Consider the following 26,386-nt stretch of genomic DNA (forward strand, 5'->3'; position numbering starts at 1 on the left):
TAGTAATTTTCAGCAAGTGCCATGAAAGCAGAGTTTTCTGGAGGATGACATGAGGATAGCAGTGGTGGCTGTCGCCCTGCAGCCTCACCCTTCTTCATATCTGAAACCTTTGGCTTTTTAAAGTACATGCGAAGAATATTTTTTACTACTCATGGGTCTCCTGTCGCTTTCATCTCTCCAATAATAGTGAGGGTAAATGTTTTCTTCCAAGACACCCCTAAAAAGACATTAATTTTTATATAAACAAACAAAAAATAGGAGAAAATAGAAGAGGGAAAACTCTATATACAAGGAAGGAAAATATTTTACCTACAGAAGTATACTTTCAGCTATCTTCATTTCTCATGCTGTTATTAAAAATATCTCTGCTTGGATAGAACCGTTTTGTTTCCATGCTGACTTTTCCTTTGCTTCTCCTGTGAACTTTTTAAATTTGTGTCTGGCAGGAGCTTTGTTTTCCTTGGAACTCACTGCTGTGTAACATACTGTTAACTGAAGACTGCGACGTAGAACTTTATTATTAAAAATAAAAGTAAGAGAGAGAAGAATTTATTCCATAAGGATGAAAATGACTTTGTGTCAAGGAAGTTAGGATTTTCAAAATCCTTTATCTACAGATTATGTTTCTTTTCAAGGAAGTATACTTATTTCCTACAATGAAATGTAATGGTCTTCCTTTTGTCTATCCTGATATTAATGGGAGCTGAGAAAGGAGGAAGGATATTGTGTTGGGGGATTTCTATATTTGTAGAGGATTTCTTCATCAAATGGAAAGATTTTGTCTGTCATGTGTAGGCATAACCTTGATGACCTATATATGAGGCCTGTCCAGGAGGCATCCAGCCATATAATATGAAAAATAGTGACATTTATTGAAGAAGATACAAGATATAAGAAACACTGTACATAGAACAATGATGCCTCAGTCCCCTTCAAAGTAGACCTCTTGGGACCTCACAGTTCTCCCAATCTCCATCAGCTGCCACATAGTATTTCCTGAATCTCATCAATGGTCTGAAATCTCTTCCCTTTCAAAGGTGATTTTAGTTTTTGGAAAAAGCCAGAAGCTGCAGAGTGCCAAATATGGGCTCTAGCAAGGGTCAGTCACCTTGGTGATTTGATGGTTTGCCAGAAAACTCTGCAGGAGATGTGTGATGCATGAGCAGGCGTGTTATTGTGATGAAGCTGCCAATAACCAGTAACCCATAGCTGCAGCCTTCTGAATCATCCAAATAATTTCCACAGAGGAATGTTCAAGCTTAATGCAAAATTTGATGCGTATGTGTTACTCTACTCGCTAAGTTATTTTGAATGTGACGGCCACACAGTACACATGCTCACTTAATGGCACCTACCATTCTCACTGACTAGTACAGTGAAGTCATTATTGTTCATGCATGTGCATTCCAGTCCACTCTCCTTGGCTTCCAGGTTATATCAATGTTGCACAAACTATTCTTGTTATATTAAATTTTTTCTGGACAGACCTCATATCCTTAAGCCTCCTGGTAAGATGCTTATTAAAATGTTTTTACCCAGAGGAATAATCATAGTTTCATAGCCAACAAGGTATCTTTTATAGAAGGTGAGAGACACACATTTTTTCTTCCTGATTTAAGCAGCCATGTACTCTTCAGCCAGAATGTATTTCAGTTTTCTATTTTTTATTTGTTTTTCCAGTCTCAGTGTCAATCCCCCCGCTTTGTTTTTTTACATGTCTAGCACCTTTATATAAGTCATAAGTATTCCTCTTCCAAAAACAGCATTGTATCACATTAATAAACTTTGTCTCTTTTCTAAGAATTGCCTAGATATCCTGCTGCTATTCATTTATCTTGAAAGTCCAGATGAATTCAATTGTAAAAAGAAAAAAATAATTCCACAATTTCAACTTCTGTTACTCATTGTCCATGACCTATTTCTGTCTCTTATCCAATCCAATGGTAATGTCAAATGACTACTTTGGTCATCTGCAATTTAATACTAATCTTACCTATTTGATTCAGAGGATGTTTTGATTTTCTCATTGACATCAGTGTGCACTTAATTCTGAAATTCATTGACTTCATTGTGCAAGCTGTCCTCCTTCCAACTTATTACAATTATTTTCATTTGTCTTAATCTGTTTTGACTAATAGTCAAGAAAGTAGGAACAGAGAGGTGTCTATATACTTTCTAAAACATTTAGCCCTCCGGTTCTGCTTTAACAAGAATATGTACCTGTTGCCAAATGCTTTATTTTAATTTAAATAATCTGTAATATGCAATAAATCAGGCATATTTCTTTTGTGGTACAGGTTTTTCTCACATTTATTATTTGATTTTTTTGTTGTTGCTTTTTTATTGTGATAAACTATGTAACACAGAATTTATTATCATAACAATTTTTTCATTTAATCAAAAGTATATATTTTTTTATTGTCAATATTATTTGTATTAAATTTTGGGATTTTTTTAGAGGAATATTGAAAACATTCTGCATATTTTAGTCTTTGGTCCATGATCTGAGGACAGTGCTCTTATAACAGTAAAATAAATTCTATATGAAAATAGGATGAATTCATACACTATCATGTGTTAATACAAAGCTAATCCTCATTTCCCACTCTCCACCCAACCCCCAATCTCTGCCAGGTATGGAGAGAAATAGGGACCCGTTACCCTATCCAGCCCCACCACCACCACCTCCACCTCCACCTCTTTCAATGCATTAAAAAAACAAATAACAAGCCATAGAAAATACTATAGCAAACCATGTACACCAACTGAAATAATTAATGCTGATTTTTGGCTCAGATTATTTTAATTCAAAAATAAATTTTTACTGGTAAAGCCCTTGTATGATTTCCTCAAGGGCAAAGGGAAAAATATCCTGTTGATTTCCATTGAATAAGGAACATTCCAGTGTTTCATGTTTCATTTATTATTTCAGAGTTCATTTCTTTTTAGATTATTTTTCACTGAGCATGCAGATTTCTATAACTTTTTATTACTTTGAATAAAGTAGTAACAGTAATCATTTTAAAATACTACCACATACTTGGTCAACTCAGACTGTTAAAATATAATAATGCTATTAAAATATAATGCTCTAGTGGAATAGAATGTCTTTACCGTAAATCACTCTCATTCCTCTTTTGTATAATTCTGGAAAATAACTGTCTGATACATAAATTTTGGATACTTTTACTGTTTTATGCTTTAAAGGAAAAAGGCAAATTTAGAGAGTAAATTTTTGGAGCTATATTTTATAAGTTCTGGTTGGTAAAGTAACAAACTTTCTTATAGCAAGTGATGACCCAAATGAGTCTACATTTTGACTGCTTTTGTTCTTTGACTAAACATCATCATCTCTAAGATAGTGGCAGAGGGCAGTGAATTCCACACTTTCCTTATTTTAGTTCTGATCCTGGCTAAATGTTCCTTCTTGGTTTACTATTTATCATTATCAAACATTCTCTACTATATTTTGGATTACAATTTGTATTTCTGAAATTTATTTACCTCTTTTTATTGTGATACTCATACACGGTAGAATTAACCAAGTTACCATGTTAGTTTAAACTTATTCACAAAGAAGATGATAGTCATTACAGGCTTTTAGAAAGTATTGTCTTCAGAAGATTAAACAGTGAGAGAAAAGGAAAGAAAAGCCTTCTGCTTAAAAAATAATTTTCTCTAACAGATCAAGTTTATTATCTCTTTAAAATTGCCAGTTCAAGGATCTCCTCTTTCTATTATTAATGAAAGGCAATCCCAGGCTGCAATAAAGGCAAATGATTGAAATGTGTCAAGAATTATTTTTCATAATTCTGGTGAACAACTAATTAAGTGTTCTTAAATTATATGTTTCCAACTCAGACTATTTATTTCATTATTTGACTAGTGTCTGTTAACCTTATTATAATCAACTTTAAATTAGTATTAATAAATATTTACTGGCAGGGGTAATATCAATAAATCCATAAATTAAAAAAAGAAAAAATTAAATAAATATTGACTCTGTAAGCGTTCAATTTTATGTGATAATTATCTGGGCTAATTTACCTAAAATTGTGTTATAACTAAATCATTGCTTTAGTTTCCAAGGCTTACAATGATTGACTATGTCCTTAAAAATGAGAAATTTAAAATTATTTACTTATATTTTTCACTTATTATACCATGTGCATTTCACATACAATTGTTTGAAAAGACTCTAAAAGCTATATTTTAATTGCTATACAAACACACACACACACACACACACATATAATCTTTACACTAATTTATTGGATAGCTCCCTCTTTGTTAGAATATACTATAATAACACATATTAATTATTGAAGTTCTAAATTTTATTTACTGATAAAAAGGGTGTGAATTTTAACAAATATGTAATCTGTATTAAAATTGCTATTACATCTTTTATATATAAAATACATAGGTAGTGTATGTATCTGCATTTGTGTGTGTGTATATATCAGGTTGGTGCAAAAGTAATGTCTGACTTTTTTTAAAGAAAGTTTTAGATAATATTTATTAATTTTGTGCCTCTTATAATTTTTTGATGTCACAGTGACTAATGTATACCTTATTTTTTCAGATTATCAAAGTATTGTTCATAACCATCCACAATATTTGCACCCATGTTTGTCCCATCTAAAGACCACATTAGAAATGTTTTACTCTATGAGTTTCATAAAGATGCCCATGCAAGTACAGCAGCAAAGTCTATTCAGAGCACTTATGGGGATGATACAGTGACTGAAAGAAGTTGCAGGAGGGTTGTCCAAAAAAACTTGATTCCGAAGTGTTGAAAGTGTTGTCACAGAAAACCCCACCATTACCTCTAGGGAACTTGCAGAACAATGTAACGTAGCCCATACAACTGTGCTACATCAACTGAAAAGGATCGGAAAGGTTTCAGTAGTTGGAAAGCGGGTCACACACAAACTGTCTCCAGAGAATCTGCAACAGCATGTTGCTTGTTTTGAGTCATTGCTTTCACGACACCTTCAGGCACCATTTTTAGGGAGGCTTGTTACAGGTGCTGAGAAGTGGATCCTTTACCATAACGTTAAACACTGCCTATTGTGGATCAGTTGAGCAGGAAGAAGAGTTCAACAACCAAGAGGAGGACTTCATCCAAAGAAGATCATGTTGAGCATATGGTGGGGTACGGAAGGAATTGTCCATTATGAACTCTTAGACAACAATCAAGCAATTACTGCTAATTTTTACTGTGAACAACTTTGTCATTTGAAAGCAGCTTTGAACCAAAGTGACCTTCCTTGGTCAACAGAAAGGGTGTCATCTTCCATCATGGTAATGCTCATCCTCACACAGCTCGACTCACCAAAAATTTTTTGAAAGAGTTTGGTTGGGAAATATTCCTTCATCCTCCATATTCTCCTGACCTTGCTCCTTCTGATTATCACTTGTTTTGGGGACTGCAGAACCATTTTGATGGTCTTAGATTGACATCAAGAGAAGAGGTTGAAAATGAGTTGGATTCATATTTTGCTTCAAAACCTAAAGAATTTTACAAGCGTGGCATTTATAAGCTAGTTGACAGATGGAATGCGGTTCTAGAAAGTTAAGGAGGTTATGTTAATGAATAAATATTTTCATAATCATGGGCTTTTTCATTTTTAAAATAGACCTCAAAATCGGACATTATTTTTGCACCAACCTTTTACACACACACACACACACACACACACACACACACACACACACACACACACCATATTTCTTGCTCAATAAGATGCACTTTTTTATCCCCAAAAGCGGAGGGAAATGTCTGTGTGTCCTATGGAGCAAATATTGCATCACAGATCATGATGTGTATTACCTGATCTGTCAGCGGTGGCGACAGTTGTCAGAAGAGGAAGCGTCCCCTGGGCACACTTAAATGTCCCAATTTACTGCTGAATCTCAGGGCATCTGGTCAGTTGCTATCCACCTCTGCCCGTCACCCGGGGCCTGGGAGAGTGCAGAGAGCCACCTGACACTCCCAGCTACAACTGCTGACCTGTCGAATCAGCTGAGGCTAATAACGGATATGAGGCACAGTGCCAATTGCCAATCGTATTTGACACTGGGTGGGGTCTGTGTCAGTAGAACTGCCTCCAATCACCAATCACTGTGTCTTAAGCTCTGCCAATCACGAGAGGCAGAGGGGTGGAGCTGAAGTAACATGTTCTTGGCTGGCTACAGCTGGCTCATCTACCTCCATACTGTTTCCAGTGCACACCAGATTTCTGTGTGAGGAGGCCATAACTGGGTGAGCAGCCATAAATGCTGAAGTTTGTATTATATAAAGGGAGTTATGGTGGGGTCACTGTTCTAGTAGTAACATAGGCACTGAGGGGATTAAGACATATCACTAGCCATAACAGGTACTGAGGGTAGTCCTCCAGAACCTGTAACTAGGATAGATACTCTCAGTGACTATTACAACTAGTGATACCTCTTAACTCCCTCAATGGCTGTTATTAAAGGCCCCCATAAATTCTGACACTAGCGATGATGAGTTCTTGGGATTCCCAGGAAACTAGAAGAGTACTTGAACCTTAAAGTCTCTCCTCATTTGTTAATGATAGTGATGATGGTTCTTAATACCATTGTTGACCGCTGTTTACTTTACATAGTTGAAGTATTATTCTGTATATTTTATTAAATATTTTAGTACACCATTTGGTTCAGAATATTTTTTTCTTGTTTTCCTCCTCTAAACCTAGGTGCATCTTATGATCAGTGCATCTTATAATGCAAAAAATATGACTTATATTTGCTAAATGCTAGCAATATATATGCTTACTTGTATCATTAAATCCTTACCAATATTCAACATTATTTGCTAATTTAATAGGCAACAGTGGTTTCTTGTTATTATGTATACTGAATTTTTTGGCTTCCAATAAAATTAATTTTTTAGCATAAATCTACTGACTATTCATATTTGTTCTGTAAAGTGCCCTTACCCTTTTCCCAGTTATCTACTAGGATTATGTTTCTTTGAAATTGGTAGAACTCATAATATACTGAAGATATATTATTTATTTACTGAAGATAGTTTGCTAATGTGGCATTTGTGCTGAAACTTAAAGATTTTATGTAGTTGGGTCAACTGATCATCTGTTTTTTTAATTAATTAAAATCTTTTTACATTCTAAAGTAGTATATGCCTCAATTTTATTCTATTTCATACTTATAGTTTCACCTTTTTAAAATTTAATTCTTATCTGTCTACAATTTATATTTGTGTATATTATAAGGTTCAGCCCAAAGAATCTGTTTCTCTTATTTATTGAATAACTCATCAAATACTCATTGATTTTTTAATTTAATTTTTTATATTTTATTGCTACATGTACTTGAGTTTACTTCAAAACTGTTGACTACATCTCATTCATTTATATTTTGAGTCTCTAAATAATTATCCTCTAATTTGTTAAGTTTTATAATATATTTTAATAACCACTATGGTATCTAATATTTTTCTGGCTCTTACAAGTTTATTCTCTCAGATAAAATTGGGTTATTGCTTTTTTAGTTTCCTTGATACATACAATTATCTTTTGATTGAAATTCAGTTAAACCTGTATATTTGTGTTGGGTAGAACTTAACACTTAAAATGTGTATAGAATTTGGTCTTCTTAACCAGGAATATTGTTTGAGTATCAGTAAAATGTCACCATTTCTTAATTATATTGTTTCTGTTGCTATTGTGAATAGTTTCTTTGTCACTGTATCTATTGGTGTCATGCTGTACATAGAAAATAATGTATATAAACATGTTGTACACTCTGTCTTATTAATGTGCTAGTTTATTAGTGGCAGGAGTACTCATGAGTAGTAAGTGTACTGGACAACTGAATAATGTTTTATTCCTCTCAGTTGATATTTTGTACTTTCTTAATACTTTTCTAGGTAAATGTTAATGTATGAATATCATACTTTGTAAGCAAAGTAGTTCAGGGCTATTACAACAATGGGAATAATTCATAGTGTTTTGAGTCTCTGTTTTATGAAAATATACATTATGACTTTGGGGCTTATTTCACATTAAATAATTTTACTACATAGAACACTCTTATTTCTGTGATAGTATCAAAATAGAACTAAAACTTATTGAAATATTTTGGTCTTCTGGTTTTTATCATTTATCACAGTAGATTAAGCTACACTAATGGATTTCCTCAACATATCTTCCTAATAAACTAGGAGCTTAATAATATGCAAATAACGCTTACCATGGCTTAACATCTATTCAGGATGTTCCTGACAAAGAACTGTAAAGCTATACATTAGCAAACTGTTTTTGTCACACAGTGATATTAAAATATCTTCAAAACTACTAGCAGTTGAAATATTAGCTATTAAACCAGAAGTTTATTACTTTATGTATGTTCATTTATTCATGATGGCTATTTAATACATTACTATTAAAACATACATTTCAAAAACCTAATTATTCTTTAAAAGAAAGAGTAAAACTATTTGCCATGTAAAATAAATATCATTTAATTTACTGTAATTATTATTTTATCTTACAGCTCATGGGGCATTCAGAATGGGACCACAAACGAGGGCCAAGAGGATCACAGGTAAGTTTTTATTTTTCTTTCCTTCCTCACATTTTCTTAACACTTTGAGCCATGAAATTTCCAAAATTCAAGGAATAATAAGTAGAGAGAGGAAGAGGCAAAATAATCATACCATTTGTTTTTACTTAAGTTAGCTATAATTAAAGTCTGGTTGCAAATCCCAAAGGCAGAAGCCAGTATGTTCCTCCTAAGAGCTTTCTGGTATCCCAGATCGGCTGTGTTTTTATGAATGCAGATTTTATATTCATCTTGTCTCTGCTGAATACATTTTGATCAGCAGCTCTCTCTCTTGATTTTATTCACTTCCTTTGATAATTTTTTCTGTGTATTTTCTTCCTTTCCCTATCTTCCTGTTTTTGGTTAAATATTTTGAAATATAATCAGACTAAACCCTAAACTAATTACAGATTTTGTCTCTAAATTAACTGTCTTTGTCTTAGGGAAATAGAAAGATGAAAGGACCTATTATTTTGAAAAGAAACAAATTCTAAACCTTTCTATATTACCAGACTGTTTTCATTGTCTCACTTTATGTCTAGGCAAGGAGAAAAGCTTCCATGACGCATTTATGCTTTTTAATGACCTAATTAGACAATGTGGATTTGTTTTGCTTCCATAATTACTTTGCTTGACAGAATAAAGGCTGAGTTTTGCCCTAAGAAAATTGCCTCTCTCCTAGGTATCTTGTGAAGAAATCTAAAAATCATTTCTCTCATAGCAGCCTGTGTTTACCTGACTATAAACATGCCAAATGAAAATTAAGTAGATGGGACATTTTTACCTCTGCTTCTCACATTTTGTACTTGCCGCCAAAATACATGGTTGCAAGAGAATTGAATGTCATACTGTATCTGAAAATTCATCCTGGAATGTGAGATTCTCCCAAATTCACAGAGCTGATGTGGACCTGTCCTGTCATTAACTTTGCATGGTTAGCTATGTAATTTAGGTCACTGGGAAAATAAAACTAAGTCAATCAATTGCTTCTAGTTGATATTTTTAACAGCTGTGGTTTTATTTTTGTCCATTATCAATTTGGCTAGTAAATAATATAAACCAGTCTGATTACATTAGGAATACCCCAATTTCCTCTCCATTTTCTCTGGCAACTCTCCCTGTATACATGTCAGTAATATTTTAAATCAGAATTTGCTGCAAAGTCATTAATGAAATTATTAAATTAATGTATGTTAAGTGCTTTGTGATTCTACACCAATTAAAAATAAAGATGAGCACAAGTAAGAAATTTCATGGTTTCTGATTATTGCCACCAAAGGCATTTTGATATTCAAAACATGATAAGTAGCTTGCTGAGGACGTGTCCCTTTAAAATAATGTCATGCTATATTAAAGTATTATTGTTTAAAATATGTAATATTTACTCTTGTTATGACTTATGACCTATTTGAATATAATTTATTTTCAATTTTGAATTGGTCACTCTGTCAATATAAATTTTAAAAAATTGTTATAAAAGCATAACATTGTTTATGTTAACTTTAAACATAAAAATCCCAGAATGAAAATTTTAAAAATTCAATATATTTCACATAGGTATAAAACTTCAGAATTCTTCATACAAACACAAACTAGGTTCATAAATAACATCTTGTTATATTTGAAAGGTGAGGTAGTTGTAAACAGCAAAAGCATTAGAATATTCTTGCATGAATTACCATTATCAGCATCAAGGTCTTTCTTAGACCTCTCATTTAGCTAAATAAGTATTCCAAATGTAGTACAGCTCTGTCTCACTTTGATTCAACTCAGAAAAAAATCATCAGAATGGGAATTGAATGTGGGAAGGGGGATAGGTTGGGTAAGAGGGAGCAATGGGGGAAAATAATGGGACAACTGTAATAGAAAAACAGTAAAAAGAAAAAAACAGTAAGAAGAAAAAATCAAGGTAAAAAGAAAATCACACACCAAAAAATAAATACAGTAACAACTACAACAAAAACCTTTTTTTGGGGGGGGGGCAGGGGGGTTCTGATAACTAAATTAAGCATTAAGTAATAACCTCTTATCTAATTCTAATTCCAATTAAGGGAAAAATGACATTGTATGTAGGTTTTAGATCATTCATGTTTTTATCTTGCTATTATTTCCTTGGACCATATATCTTTTAGCCATTGAAAAGGAATTTCGGACAGACTGCCCTTGGACAGAGATTTAATATTTTACTGTCCCAAGGCCTTGCTCAAATGCCGCCTCAGTTTAGTTTCAGTAAAGACAGATTTTAAGTACTGACTATGTGTAGAGCACTGTTGTAGGTCTAACTTTGAAGAAGAACTTAATGACAAGGTTACTCCTTTCCAAGAGCTCACAAGCTATGCTTGGAAATAGAACAATACTTAAAAATGGGGTGCAAAAGTAGGCTTACAGTTGTTTGTATGGAAAATAATAGAATAATTAATAAATAATAATACAAGAATAAACTCTGTTTCATGTACTAACAACTGTAAACCTCCTTTTCCCCACCCTGTATATAGTTTGCAGGTAATTCACACTGGTAGATGTAATATTAAATACATACACAAACTGTGATCGGAGTTTAGGTGGGGCAGAGTATTTATCCCTAGTAGAATTGGGAAATACTTCCTAGAGTTGATGGTACCTGAGGTGAGTGAGCCTTCAAGGACAGGTAAGGTTTTAGAAGTGCCAAGAGAGGGAAAGGTGGATGGAAAAGCTTGAGTGAAAGTCTGTTAGTTTGGATGTATGTTAATTTTCTCTGTAACTGCTTTATAAGCACTTACTGACTGGGAACTGCAGCAGCAACCACTGTGAAGGAGTGATCCGGAGAATACCATACATTATTGATTAGATGTGAGGAGGAAGTAAGGAGGGTCAAGAATTTGAAACCCAGTACTTGAAGAATTAGTGTTACTAACACAGACTAGTTTACAGGGAAGGCGAGACACGGTGTGGAGCAATGTTAAGTGAGAAGCAAAGATGACAGTCCCAAAGAGAATTTCAGACAAATACTTGAGGTTCTGTTCTGGTGCTCTGTAGCCAGACTGGAACCAAAGATGTTGATTTGGGACTGCTAATCCTACCTGTGACAACTGAATTACACTGGTAGATAACCCTGGAAGAACAACATTAAAAGAGAATATCAGAAGAAGGGCTGCTTCTTGGGGAAGAGCCCGGGGAGAGAGTTAAAACATGCAGGTGGTCTCGCTAGAGACCACTGGAAGGAGAAATGATGCATAATTAGAGGTAGTGAACCATAAAGCTACACCAAGAGGAGGGCTGAGACCACACACAAACATTCAATAAAGAAAAAACATGAGAAGTGCCTTTGGATTTAGTGATTAGCGGGATCTTAGTGAACTTTGAGAATGTGGTATTGATGAAGAAGTGTTGGAAATTAAGAGGAGACTAGCGTAAAATAGTATTGAATAAAAAGATCTCTGGGGCGGGGAGGGGGGAAGTTTTGTTTTAAAAGAAAGATGAGATTCAGAAAGAGACAGCAGAAGCGAGTGAAATGTCTTTTCTTTTTATGCTAAGGTGAGAATATTTAGAGCCAGTTTAGAAAAGAAAACACTGAAAATTCTCAATACTGATCAGTTTAAGGACTGAAAAAATAGTGTGGTTCAGCTAAAGAAATGCACTCTCCTCCAAAGTGGCCCTTTTGGCACAGGTATATGGGTTTTCTAATGCTCCACCAGTCCCCGCCCCAAACCCACTATGCACGCTAGTTCAGAAAAACTGACCATGTACTCAAATGAACTACTGGTAGATCCACCAAAGAGCACAAATGAAAAACCTTTGGAAAGAAAGTAGAGATGTCTATACAAGAACAAGAGAGAATAGGCACAGATATTACAAAACGAAAGAAATACGCTGAGCCTAATTGAAACAGAACCCATGGGCTGTTCAGTTAGGAGGGGCTCGATTGCCCGCCGCCAAAAGCATAATTCTCAATATCAAAATTTGGTGAAAAGAAAAGGAATTGTGTATTTAAAGGTTAAACAGATTTAGATTAATGGCGAGTGTCTGCAGTTAAGTCTTACTTTCTTTAAAATACCCACAAACACATAGGTCTGCCTCCCCCTGCCAAACCAGGCTAGTTTTAGAATAGAAAAGTCAGAGATACCGTTTCCCTACTTCCTAGACACAGTTCAGCTTTACTGGCAGCTCCCAGTCATTTGAGCCTTGCTGGAGAGGTTTTGCCTGTATCACAGTGTTCTCCAGCTCTTAATCCGGAACCATGAGGTTCTCCCCTTCTACCTCCTTGCAAACTGTGTGGAGTTCCCAGCCTCCTTGCAAATCCTGTGGCCTTGTTTCAAAACCACATGGTCCTCTCCCTCATTAATGGCTGCTGCCTTAATTTTAAATGCCTGACCGCAGCCTGTGACATAGACCCCAAAAGCTTTTTGTCACCATTCTATGGTCAAAGCCCCTCCCATCTCCTTGGGGACCTGGCTCTGTAAAAATAAGGACTTCAGTTTTCTTAGAAGAAAAGGGGTGCATAAAGTTGGGGATAAAATAGAGGAAATTCTTGAATGGTGGAATGTAAATACCTAAGAAAGTGGACTGGCTTGATGTCTGATCATGAAGAAATACCTAGTAGGAAGCAGAAAGCTGTAATAGATGTGAAGGGGTTGGCTGCAAGACAAAGTTTAACCTTTTACATTGATTTAACAGACACCAATATGTGCCAGGCATTTTTAAGCCTTTGAAGAATCATAAATGAACTAAACAGTTTTGGCCTTCAAAAGCATATAGCTTTATCCAAAGTCAGCCTTAGTTCAGAGGATTAAAAAAAAAACTAGTATTGAGGATGTTAATCATTACCAGATAGAATCTGCTTCTCCTGGGTTTCCATGTGCATGCTTACTAAATAAGAGATTTTCTCAAATTTGACCTAATCCTCCTAAATTATATCATGAAAATTTATCACAGAGTATAAGAAGTCATACTTTTCATATCAAATGTTTATAATTTAGAAAAATACGTATCTGGCTTAAGTAAATTCTAACATTTAATTAAATATGACTATATGCAGCACAAATTTAGTTGAAATTGATTTATTTACTCTTTCTCAATAACTTTGTGACATAATTTGTCAGCTCACTCACATCTTTTGGGCTGATTTTTCTTTTTTCTTTTTAAAATATGTTCTCTCAAGTAGTAGATCATCCAAATTAGGGAAGATGCTAAAGGATAAATAAACTTAAGCAGCATGCAGAGTTCCTTCATCTGGCAGCATTCCCAGCAATACCAAGTGAAGTCAGGGGATGAAATTCTCAGAAGGCAATTAGTTTTTGTTTCTTTTTTTCTCTTTTAAATTCTTGGGGAAAAGTTTTCCAGTGGGAAGTTAAGAGAAGCAGTAGAAAATTGCTCTCCTTTGAAAAGCTAAAAGTACTAGGCAGGCGGAGGATTCTAAGGAGCCAATAATTTACTTATAACTTAGTTGAGGGTCTTTGTGGGAAAAGATTACTTCAATTTGTGAATTTGTAAACTTCCTACCATTTTAATGTACTAAGGACCAGCTGGCCCTTATTTATCAATAGCTGGAGATTAGTAGGTTCTTTAGTCAGGCCTTATCAACTAGACTTAAGACCTTTTATTAAAGAAAACAACTTCCTATGTGATCTCTTCAGTCTTCAAATGATTGAGGTGTTCCTTCGGACAATGGAATTCTGGTTTGTATGTTTCTAAATAATTTAAGCCTTGCGTGTACAATAAAAGAAGAGTTGAATATTCCAGTGGGGAAAAAAGTTATTCCATATATTAGGCTGTCAGTATGCTTAAAAATTCCCTATGTTCTATTTAGTAGCATGGTTTTAATTGTCTAACATGTACTGAAGTTGCCAAATAAAAATTCTAGAAACAGAAGCACCTACCTAGATCAGCTAGCTTTTGTAGCATTGTTTTAAGTCTTAAGGACAAATTTTAATGGGAAGTTATTATAATTCAGTGTCCTTTCTCTTTGGGTATTCAAATACCCAAAAAGCTGATGAACCTGAAGGATTTGCCTCCTAGTGGTCTAATTTGGTGACAGATCAATTCTTTTCTCGTTAAATAATTCATTTCTGATAAGAGAATGTGAAGAGTAATTGAAATGCCTTTCAAACTTACCTAGAATAAGGCCATATAAATTTATTAAAAGTTAACTCGATTTAATACATTTAGAAATATAGCCATCAGATTTCCCAGGAATTTATTCCAAGGAATTAATGTGAACAGATTTGGAGTCTGTTATTACCTTTCCAAAACGCCTGATCTTTTACCAAAGAATAACGTGTGCCCCGATGAAGCCGGCTGCTGGTGCTGTTCTTTCCACAAACACAAAGCTTTTCACTTGCACTTCCTTCTCCTTTTTCATTTTTTCATATATTAATCTAACAACTCTTACCCACTAGTTTAGATATTGTTCCTACAGTAATTTCATTGTTTGGCAACTCTTCAGGGAAAGATTTTTTTCTCTCTCTTTTTTTTTTTTTTTTTTGGTGTGAAACTTGTTTATATGGAGGGATCACACACCAAATATATATCTGGGTCCTACACATTTTAGGAGTGGCCTTGTGATCTCATACATTAGTGGCAGGAAAGAAAGGACCTGCTTATTTAATACTTTTGAATTACCGTCTTTTCTTTGGTGCTGTGGACATCATTCGCATGACACATGCCCTATCTACCTTGTGTTTGTTTTTGTTAAATGAGAACATTCTGCTACATTATATGAAACAAACAAAAAAATTCATACCCATCTTGCCCATTCAGTTCTCCTTTAGGTGTTTTAAATGTAATGTGTTAATCAGATCTACACTATTGGACAATCTTTTTTTACCATCCACCCCTCATTCTGTGAAATTGCTTTTATCCAGTTAGAGTTTAGTGTTATGTCTTTAATTTGCTTTGACAAACTTTACGTGACACAGTCTCAGACAACTTTTGCTGCTAAGGATGTTTTTGAAAATGTCTACAGCATCCAGTGTCAAGAGATGCAGAGACACTTCTCTTTGTCCTCCAAGATGGAAAAACTGTGTTTCTCTTTAATAAACCCTGAACACAGGGTTTTATTGCCTCTCAAGCATCTCTGATCTGCCCCCAGTAGATGCCAGTCACAAACCCCCCATCCTGCAGTTGTGATAATAATTAATGTTTCTAGACATTATCAAGTGTCCCCTGGGAGGCAAAATCGCTGCTGGTTGAGAGCTACTGAAAGTACAGCATAATTTTTTTGCCATTCATATAGAAGATTAGTAAATATTTACTGATTAATTTTGACACTTCATAGAGGAAAATTGGAAAATGCTTTTTCAAGGATTTGTGCTTTCAGCCCTGAACAGTGTGGCTCAGTTGGTCGGGCATCATGCCGCAAAGCAAAAGGTTACCTGTTCAATTCCCGGTCAGGACACCTGCCTGGGTTGTGGGTTCCATCCCTGTCAGGGTGCATTCAAGAGGCAACTGACCAATATTTCTCTTCGCACATTAATGTTTCTCTCCCTTTCTCCCTCCTTTCCCCTTTCTCTAGAAAATAAAATAAATGTAAAAAAAAAAAAAAGAATTTATGCTTTCAAGCTTTCAGATTCCATCTTTACCTCTACCAAAAGAGCATATTAATTTCATTGTGAGGTAGTTTACTCACAGTAGAATCATGTCCTAGAAAACTACGAGGCAAAAATGCACTCTTTCCACCAGAAGCAATCAAGTGGTTCAGAGGAGCTGCCTGAGGGAACTGTGGCTCTGCCCAGCCAGTGGTTGCACAGAACATGTGTTCCTGGTAACTGATGGATGACCTTGAGTGAGTCACTCTTTATTACAGGCTCTGTCTAGTCTCTCCAAAAGGCATCAATGAACAGGAATCAAACAAGTCCCTAGAAATAAAAGGGGAAGTTGCCGCTAGCATTTATGCACCCCCTTGCTTATAGATTAGTAAACATGTTGTTTATTACTTATTGAATGACCTTATCTTGGGGACTGTGGACATCATTCATATGACACGGGCACTGCCTTTTGCTTGCTTTTGGCAAATCAGAACCTTCCAGTACATTTTATGAAACAAAACAAAAAAATGAAATAAGCATTACAGATGACCTGTGTTTAACTGCAGGGGCTGTAAATAGCTTAAGCAATAGTCAAATTTACTAAGTGCACAGAGGCATACTCTGAAAGAAATAAAAACAGTAATAGTAATCCTAACACTTTAAGTCACAAATTTTTTTAACTACTTTTGCATTTTCAGCTTTTATTGTATCCTCTTTAATATATCTTTATGTAAACCTTAAGAAACTTAATTAATGCAAGTATTTTGCATTTAAGTTCCTATAAATATAGAGATTCTGGAAACAAATCTTGCAGCTCTTAAGTTTTGCTTTCCACTTGCTAGAACAAGAGAAGAAAGATATGCTAACTTGAGAACTATTCATTTTATCTTTGAATTGCAATACTTGACAAAAGGAAATGATTTGTATTGCATGCTAGGTGATTTTATGCAATCTCTCACATAGGGTATGGTCTTGTTCTTCATTAATTATTAAAACATTCTAAAATAAAAGTTGGTGTATTTAAAAATGTTTATTCTATTTATAGATAAAACATGAAAAAAGATTGTGCTAAATATCATTAGATTTTCATGGGAGACAAAAAATCTTAAGACTAGGATATACTGACTAGAACAACATATCAGAGTGATAGGTGAAGGTCAGGTGAGGTAAAGGTCACATGACAGTTAGGAGGCCAGTTAACTAGAATGAGTGGATTAAGGTGGTGGAAATAGGAAATGGTTGTGGGAAATGGTTGCTCTTTTAAGGTAAATATGGACATCTGTTTTGTAAACTAACAAAAAAGCACCAAGATGCAGATTTTGGATATCTTCTTGATAATACTCCTAGATATTTATTTACTTCCCAGGTTATATATAAAAATATGTACTTCTAATGCATAACAATCATTTATAGTGTAGGCATTTTTCTTTACTTTCATTCTAGGGGATACATTAAAAGGTTGTTTAATAGCATTCCCCACTTAATTTTAAATTGTCATCAAAGTCAGGTTTTTTTTTACAAAGTTTTGCATTAGCTAATGAAGATCGCTTGACAGTTCCATTTTCAGCATTAAAATACTGTCCCATTTTGTGCAGAATGTAGGCATTGTGGAAAAATTAGTAAATCCAAGTGCTAATAATTACAAAGCAGAATCCTGGAACAACATTAGAGATATTAATGAACTGAAATTATCTCAAAAGTCACAAATATGAAGTTTCTTACCAGGTTTGATTTCCCAGGTCATAGAGGGTTTTTCAGTTTTTGTTTTGTTTTGCCTTTGTTTTTGTGGTGATGCCTTTGCCGTGACCATTTGCTGGGAAAACCAGAGTGTTACAAATTAAAGCTGGTTCTTATTGAAAATCTGCAAGTTATCAAACTTAAATTAAAATAGTTTGCTTACTGAATCTGTGGCCCTATGGTTAAATACTTCTGGGTGACAGTTTATACTTGGATCTCTATGACTATTTCCATTTTAGAATTTTGTAACCATGTTCTTTTCTTTTCAAATCGTTTTAACTCCAAGTCTACAGAAAGTTGTTTACACAGCATCAGTGGTGCACACTTAAAAGATCAATTCTGAAAGTTTTGGATGAGAAAAAAAGATCTCAGAAGGAGATTGTGAGTGAGACAAACACGGAGCAGAAATTTCAAAAGTAAACCAATGTGTGATCAGTCAGGAAGATAAAGAAGTGCAAACAGATGTAAAAGCTCTAGTTCTCAAAGGACTGGGAGCAGAGGAATGAAAAGTAGTTATCTATCAAAGATAATGCAGAAGAGACCTAAGGGGGAAAAGATTAGTAAGTAGAGAAAAGATATTTCATGAAGCATTACAAAGACATGGCCGTTGCAGCCATGCTGGGAGCTTAGAAACATAAAGAAAAGCCCTTTGATTCTGGCAGTAGTGACCTGGGGCTATGAGGTGTCCTAAACCCAGTTTTACTGCTCATTGTCCCTAGTCATGATTATGGTGACTCTCTCCCATAACTTGTTGACAATTCTCTTCTGGTACTTCAAAAATGTGGCCATATGATGCATCTTTATTATGTTTTTTGGTCTCTATGATTTTTGAAAAATATTCCAGTGCACCAGGAAGTTTACGACAGCTAATCCTAGCACATTTTTGTTTTATTCTTGATATAGAAATATAGTGTGACTTTAAATAATCATTCTGGCAGTGAGTTTTATTTCATGCTAATGGTGGCAACCCAGTGCATAGCAGATTTTAAATAAATATTTCTAAAATAAACGAAAACATGTTAGAATTTATAAATTTGGAGTTTAATTTATTCAGGTAAGTTTTGCTGAACCAGAGTGTCATGAAGTTTATATTAATCAATATAGAAATATAGAAACCCCCTAGGACTTCATGAAATGATTTAGAAAACATAAATAATAAGAACAAAATTCTTTTGTTTTATTTATTGCTCTGTACTTCAGCTTTCTGTTTTAAAGTATATAAGAAATTGATATCTCTTCATTTTAATATCTATGATGCCTATTATAGGGTGAACTGTAAACTGACATTAGGGTATGTGGATAACTTTTCATGTTGTTATGAATTAAGGAGAAGATAGAATTTAAGCATATAATTTATCAAATAGGAGCATGTGTTCCTCTCATTCTCAAGGCCAATGTGACTCTCCCTTCAGCCTCCCTTCCCTTTGCTCTCAAAACATGGACTTTTTAAGCACAGGAGTGATGGTGTCTCACGGAGCACAGGGATCTGAAATTTACAGAAGGACTTTAATAGAAACTTATGACACATGATGAGACCCAGCTTTTCACTATTTTTTGCCAATTATTTGGCTTAAGACCAATGGAACAAACTGAACTTGGCATTGCTATTTCTGTTCAAAAAGAAGAAAATATATAATTTTACTATTTCTTCTGTTTGGGTCTTGGCACTGTGGCTTTTGTTTATGGAAAAAGACAGGAGAGGAAAATGCATTATTTTAACTTCACAAGATAAATAATTATACCAAACTGAAATTTCCTTTAAAAGCATCTTTTCTCTTTTCTTCTTATATAATACAAATAGCTACTCAATTAAGCAACCCTGAAATAAAAGTAATGTTAATATTTTCTATAACATTATATGTGTAAATGCATCATCAAGATTTCATTATATATATTCCATTAGAATTCAATTTGTTTCTGTTCCTATGCATAAATAAAGGAAACCTTTCATTTTATTATGAATGTTATTTCCTCATGACAAATTTTTATAGCAAAAAAGAAAGCATTTAGATTTACTTTCAATAAAAAAGAAAAAGCTAGGTCATACTTATTGTTAAGTTTTCTTGTAAGGGCTTACTGGATGTTATTAGCTAATTTAAAATATTGACTAATCTTATCTGGAGTAAGTTTCTACCAAATACTAATAAGGAATAATAGGAATATAAGTAATATATCTGACTTCCAAATGGTTAAGAGAAATTTTATTTTTATCATTTTATGCACCAGTGGTCAAGAAAATTTTAATTGGTAGATGCAGTATAGAAAATTAACAATTTTCTTGAAATGAATATTGTATTATATATATTATGTTCATAGCTAGAACATAGGAAATACTATTTTACATTAAATATCAAAAAGTTGAATTCTCCCTTTTTGCATTATAAAATATTTCAAGTATGCAGCAAAGTATGATGAACAGTGTACAAAAAAACATACTTACAAGTTAGGTTTAATAAATATTAATATTATGCTATATTTTCAGATTTTTATTAATAGATTATTGCTTAGAAATATTCTTATTCAACTTTTTTACAATGTATACATTTTTCTCATTATCAGATATGTGTTTAGTTAAATTTATGTCACGGTATTTGACAACGTGGGAATTTACAGAATATAGAAACATTAATTTACAGGGTATAGAAAAAAAATGAAGAATATGGAAAGATACATGGAAAAGATTAGTTTTTCAAGGAGACACCAAGGTGCATTTTTTAAAGAAGAACACATTGATAAATATGTATTCAAGTAATAGCTAATTTAATATCATTTGCAACAAGCTGGTGTATGACTACTATATTAACATGTATGTATCTAGATATGAGACAATGTAAATATATTAGTGTAGTCATAAGCCTGTCCTGTAATAAAAATAAAAATTCTTGATATCAAGATACTAAGAAAAGAATACAAGAAATTTTATTAACATTAAATATTTTATTCCAAAAGGATTAGCTTTGTTAAGCAAATCTCAAATTTTTTAAAACTATGTTTTAGGAAACCATTCCTGTAATGGTCACCAGATCACCTTCTTAAAATCAACTTCATGTAAGGAAACTAAAAATCCAAGCTGTTATTATTATCTATTGCTGTAATGTGTGTAAAAATGTTACATTCTATACATTGAATATAAATATTTAATGGTTATTTTAAAGCTTAAAAAACAAAGATATTCTATTTTTTTTTAATTTTGAAAGTTTATTTCATCATTTATGTGTGAGTTAGGTTTACAGATAGTGTATTCATCTCTTCCTGCATAACATTGAAGGGCTGTCATATTTGCCTAGATAGTAGAATAATTTTTGCAGATTAGAATTAAAGGCTAAAACAAGAATTGTAACACTTATTATGCCACCACCGTATTTAACATTTTTGTCAATGAATAATACAAACAAAGGATGCACACTTACACTTTAGTTCTAAAAAATGGGCTATGTGGCTAATGTGTAAATGACACAGTAAGGAAATAGAATGTATTCTCTCATTTAACTCCAGTTAAAATACTAAACTCAAAGATAAAACTGAAAAGGAAAAAATAAAACATTACACCTAAATTTTTAATAAAATTTCAGTATGGACAGCACTTGCATATTTGCTTATAAACAAATAAAGAAACAAAAAAAGGCTTAAAGATATGGGTTGGCTTCAGGCCCAATATCATATGACTTTTCTAATAGCAAGTGCAGCCTTAGGCTTTCTTAGAGGTAGTACTTAAGGCATACAGAGCAGAAGATAATTCAGTAAAATCTCCATTGTCCAGATGACACCTGCTGTGTTGCGTTCAATCATGAATGTCAGATTTCAAAAAGGATATTGAAAAGATGATGTACTCACACAGAAAATCATCATGTTTAGAAACAATGTGGGAGGAAAAAATGTGCTTTCTGAGTCATCAAAAGTTTTGGGATGTAGAAGGGGAAAGAGATTTTTTTTGTCTCTACATAGTCCTATAAGATACTATTTTAGACAAATGGCTAACCACAGTAGTCAGATTCAGATTTTGATTGGATGTGAGGAAGACATTTCTGGGATTTCAAATTGATTTAGAAATAAAAATGAAATAAGGTAATGGTTTTCCTGAATGCAAAGGTGTTTAAATGATGACTATGTAGAAAAGTTTATGTTAGAGTAGAAGAGCTAACTATACAAGAGTGTGTTCCCTGATTGTTTCTGAATAGTGATGGCTAGTCTAAGATACTAAAATCTCAATCTCCTAAATGAGTGTACCTCAAAGAAGAGTCCTGTAACTGCTCTTTATTTGATGAAAGTTTCCAAATACAGGCAAAGCATAAGTTTTAAGCTCAGATCTAGGTACTGTATTCTATATAGAGTAGAATGGTCGCTTCCAATTGAGGAGGCATTTTGAAGCATTTCCTCTCATGGATTACTGATATCCATTCTACGCCACCTGAGGATCTTATCAGAAAATGTGCGTCTTATGGAGCGAATTATTGCATCACAGACCATGATGTATATTACCTGACCCGTCAGCAGTGGTGATAGCTTATAGAACAGGAAGTGGTGGGCCCACGCGAAACCCCTGGGGATCCTTAAATGTCCCACTTTACTGCTGAATCTCAGGGCATCTGGTCAGTATGAAGATAGCAAAGAAAATGATATCAGTGATTGTGAGCAACTGAGCTCCATAAATTCTGACACTGGTGATGATGAGTTCTTGGGGTTCCCAGAAAACTAGAAGAGTACTTGAACCTTAAAGTCTCTCCTCATTTGTTAATGAAAGCAATGGTGGCTCTTAATACTGCTGTTGACTGCTGTTCACTTTACATGGTTGAAATATCATTCTGTTATATTTTCTTAAATATTTTAGTACACTATTTGGTTCAGAATATTTTTTTTCTTGTTTTCCTCCTCTAAACCTAGGTGCATCTTATGGTCAGGTGCATCTTATAGTGTGAAAAATATGGTAACTTATTTTGCTTAACATTATTTTTAGCCCTTTAAATCTACATTCATAACAGAATGATTATTCTGAAACCTAAACTTGATTGTGTCACTCTGATTAACTCTCAAGAAAATTGCACAAGACATATTACTTTCCGACTCCTAGCTTTCCACTAACACCATACCTCTCTATCCAAAAAATATGACAATGTCTATACTTTGGAAAGCATCATGTTGTTTCACTCTTCTGTGCTTTTACAAGTGTTTTTTCTCTGCCTGTAACAAATACCTTTTTCTTGTTTCATCTTCTTAAATTCCTCTGCAGTACAGTTGACATAGTGAGTACCAACTCTATTTAAGCATTAACTATGCTCCCATACACATTTTTATCCATCATGCATTTGTGAAAAAACTTAGAATAGCATGCAAAACTTCCGACAAGACTAAAGCTTCTTATATTCAGGAACTATATCTGGATTGACTCCCCCATTGTAACTGTCATTCAGAAGTTGTTCAAGAAATGTTGAATCAATGAATGAGTGAATGGGCCAAATGATGTGAAATCTGAGTGCAGAGACCTTTCATTTAACGTACTTTGCGATTTGGCTATGATGTTGTCTTGCTTTCATTTGAGGATCACTGGAGTTCCAATAATTTAGGAGTGCATACTTTGAAAAAATGAAAACTGTTGTAACAAAATCTGAACTTTAGAAAATAATTTATTACTGCTTATACATGGTGACAATATTTACTGAATTATAGAGCTACTACTGGTAAAAGGTCTGAATACCATTTTTGTTCTAAAAGGATTTTCAACAGAAGTTATATTAAAAAAGAATACTTATAAGGTTTTAAAAGCAAGAAATCCACAAAGTAACAGATTATTTCTTACATGTTTTTTTGGTAAGTTTTAATGTTAATTTTTAACAAAAATATGAACTGAGACAAAAAAAAAATAAACTTTACAACCAGAGTTCTAGAATTACTTTTAAGTCTTACAAAACTATCTTAAATCTTAAGCATAATATTTGGTGTAGAAATCGTCACTAAATTCCCCCAAACCTAAATCTACTTCATCCAAAAGTATAAGATGGAAATGCATGACTTTTATAATCTTTATCTAGTACCAAATCTACATTTATTTAAAGACAGACAATGTTCTTCCTTCTGCATTTTCCCCATATTTTTCTTCTGCGTTGATTGCATACTTGAGTTTTTAAGGTTTTTATGTTAAAATTTATGGAAGAACATGAAAATAATACATCCTGACATGCAATGAGTAATAAATGTCTGTTGAAAGAATAACAATTTCAGCAGACAAGTCATTTGTTTTTAAGATATGTAAGTAATTTTAGTGTTTCAGAAAAGACTTTTCACCACCATGGCCACTAAACTCCAATTCTGTAGTTCAAGCGTGTATCTCATGTTTTACTTGGCAGTTATCTTTGTAAAATGTATAAAAAATTCTCAGAAATGTCAATAGGTAATGCCCCCCCCCCCTTTGTATTGGTTGGTACTAATTAGTCCTTACCAATCAAAATGGTGATCCTACCTCTATAATCATATTATCTTTCCAGACTTGGGTTTTGGTTCATCTTAAATTACATGCTTAACTGGAGATTCCATGTGCCTTTTCCTTTTGATGACTTTGATGGTAATTTTTCTGTATTTGATAAGTAATTTCTCATTGCTTCCTGTAACAGATAAAAGGTTTGAAATAAAATATTTAAAATATATCTTGAGTGAAACCACAGAAAATAAAAACTGTCATTGAATATGTACTTTTTTTGCCAGATATTGTGCTAGGTACTTAATTTACATAATTTAATCTACAAAACAATTATAATTCTGGAAGGTTGATAATAATTTACCTATTTAGCTAAAGTTGTTAAGTACCTCCTGTGTGTGGGTACAATGCTAGGGCAAATTTTATCCCTTAGAAAGCTCATACTCCGGGGTTCTAGATAACACTTCACATTTACAAATGAGGAGACAGACATAAACAATTTATATGACCTGCCAAAGGCCACAGAGCTAGAAAGAGATAAGATTATGTTCAAACCCATATCTATCTGACTCTTAAGTCTTGCCTTAGACTCTGCTATATTACCTCTGGTCAAATATATTTAATATCTGATTTATCAAGAGACCATTGACCATTGAAATGCTTTATCAGATAAGGTAAAAATTCAGTTTTTAAGCTAATTGCCATCATTTAAAATAGATTAAACTCATTTTTTGAAAATAAAATACCTTTATTATATTGATTATGCTATTAACATTTCCCCGATTTTCCCACTTAGCCTCCCCTTCACCTGGTACCTCCCTTCCCTCCAGCAATCCCCTCACCCTTAGTTCATGTCCATGGGTTGTGCATATAAGTTCTTCAGCTTCTCCATTTCCCATACTATTCTTAACATCCCCCTGTCTATTTTGTACCTACCAATTATGCTTCTTAATCCCTGTACCTTTCTTCCCCATTCTCCCATCCCCTTCCCTGCTGATAACCCTCCAAATGATCTCCGTATCTATGATTATGTTCCTGTTTTAGTTGTTTGCTTAGTTTGTTTTTGTTTTTGATTTTTATATTCACTTGTTGACAGTTATGAGTTTGTTGTTTTTTTAATGTTCATAGTTTTGATCTCCTTTTTCTTAAATAAGTCCCTTTAACATTTCATATAATAAGAACTTGGTGACGGTGAACTCCCTTAGCTTTACCTTGTCTGGGAAGCACTTTATCTGCCCTTCCATTCTAAATGATAGCTTTACTGGATAGAGTAATCTAGGTTGTAGGTCCTTGCTTTTCATCGCTTTGAATACTTCTTGCCAGTCCCTTCTAGCCTGGAGACTTTCTTTTGAGAAATCAACTGATAGTCTTATGTGAACTCCCCTGTAGGTAACTCTCTGCTTTTCTCTTGCTGCTTTTAAGATTCTCTTTTTATCTTTCACCTTTGGCATTATAATTATGATGTGTCTTGGTGTGGTCCTCTTTGGATCCAACTTATTTGGGACTCTGTGCTTTTTGGACTTGTATGTCTATTTCCTTTGCCAAATAAGGAAGTTTTCTTTCATTACTTTTTCAAATGTTTTTAATTTCTTGCTCTTCCTCTTCTCCTTCTGGAATCCCTATGATTTGGATGTTGGCCCTTTTGGAGGTGTCCCAGAATCTTCTTATACTCTCCTAATTTTTTTTGAATTCTTGTTTCTTCTTTCTGTTTGGGTTGAAAGTTTATATCTTCCTTATGTTCCAAATCATTGCTCTGAATCCACCTTCCTTTCTTTCACTGTTGGTTCCCTGTGGATTTTTTTTTTTTAATTTCACTTAATGTAGCCTTCATTTCTTCCCTTATGGTTTTACTTGTACCCAGTGAGTCCTCGCAGCATCTTAATCATAAGAGTTTTGAACTCTGCATCTGATAGATTGGCTGTCTTCATTTTGTTTAGTTCTTTTTATGGACTTTTGATCTGTTCTTTCATTTGGGCCATGTTTCTTTGTCATCTTATTTTGGCAGCCTCCCTGTGTTTGTTTCTATGTATTATTAGGTAGACCTGCTTTGACTCCATGTCTTGGTAGTGTGGTCTAATACATTAGGTGTCCTGTAGGGTCCAGTGGCACTCCGTCCCCTATCACTCAAGCTGAGTACCTGAGGTGC

General features: G+C 33.9%; 1 protein-coding gene across 1 annotated transcript in view; it reads left to right on the forward strand.

Annotated features, from left to right (window-relative positions):
• The window catches only part of PDE3A (phosphodiesterase 3A), a 298,190-nt gene that overhangs the window by 182,055 nt on the left and 89,749 nt on the right, over positions 1-26,386 (forward strand). The window contains exon 2 of the mRNA XM_090272895.1: positions 8,545-8,595. Within this exon, the coding sequence (XP_090129021.1) occupies positions 8,545-8,595 (51 nt within the window). The remainder of the gene's footprint in view (positions 1-8,544; positions 8,596-26,386) is intronic.

Source organism: Furipterus horrens, unplaced genomic scaffold (genome assembly GCF_987537825.1).
Source record: "Furipterus horrens unplaced genomic scaffold, mFurHor1.1.pri manual_scaffold_4, whole genome shotgun sequence".
Taxonomy (NCBI): Eukaryota; Metazoa; Chordata; class Mammalia; order Chiroptera; family Furipteridae; genus Furipterus; species Furipterus horrens.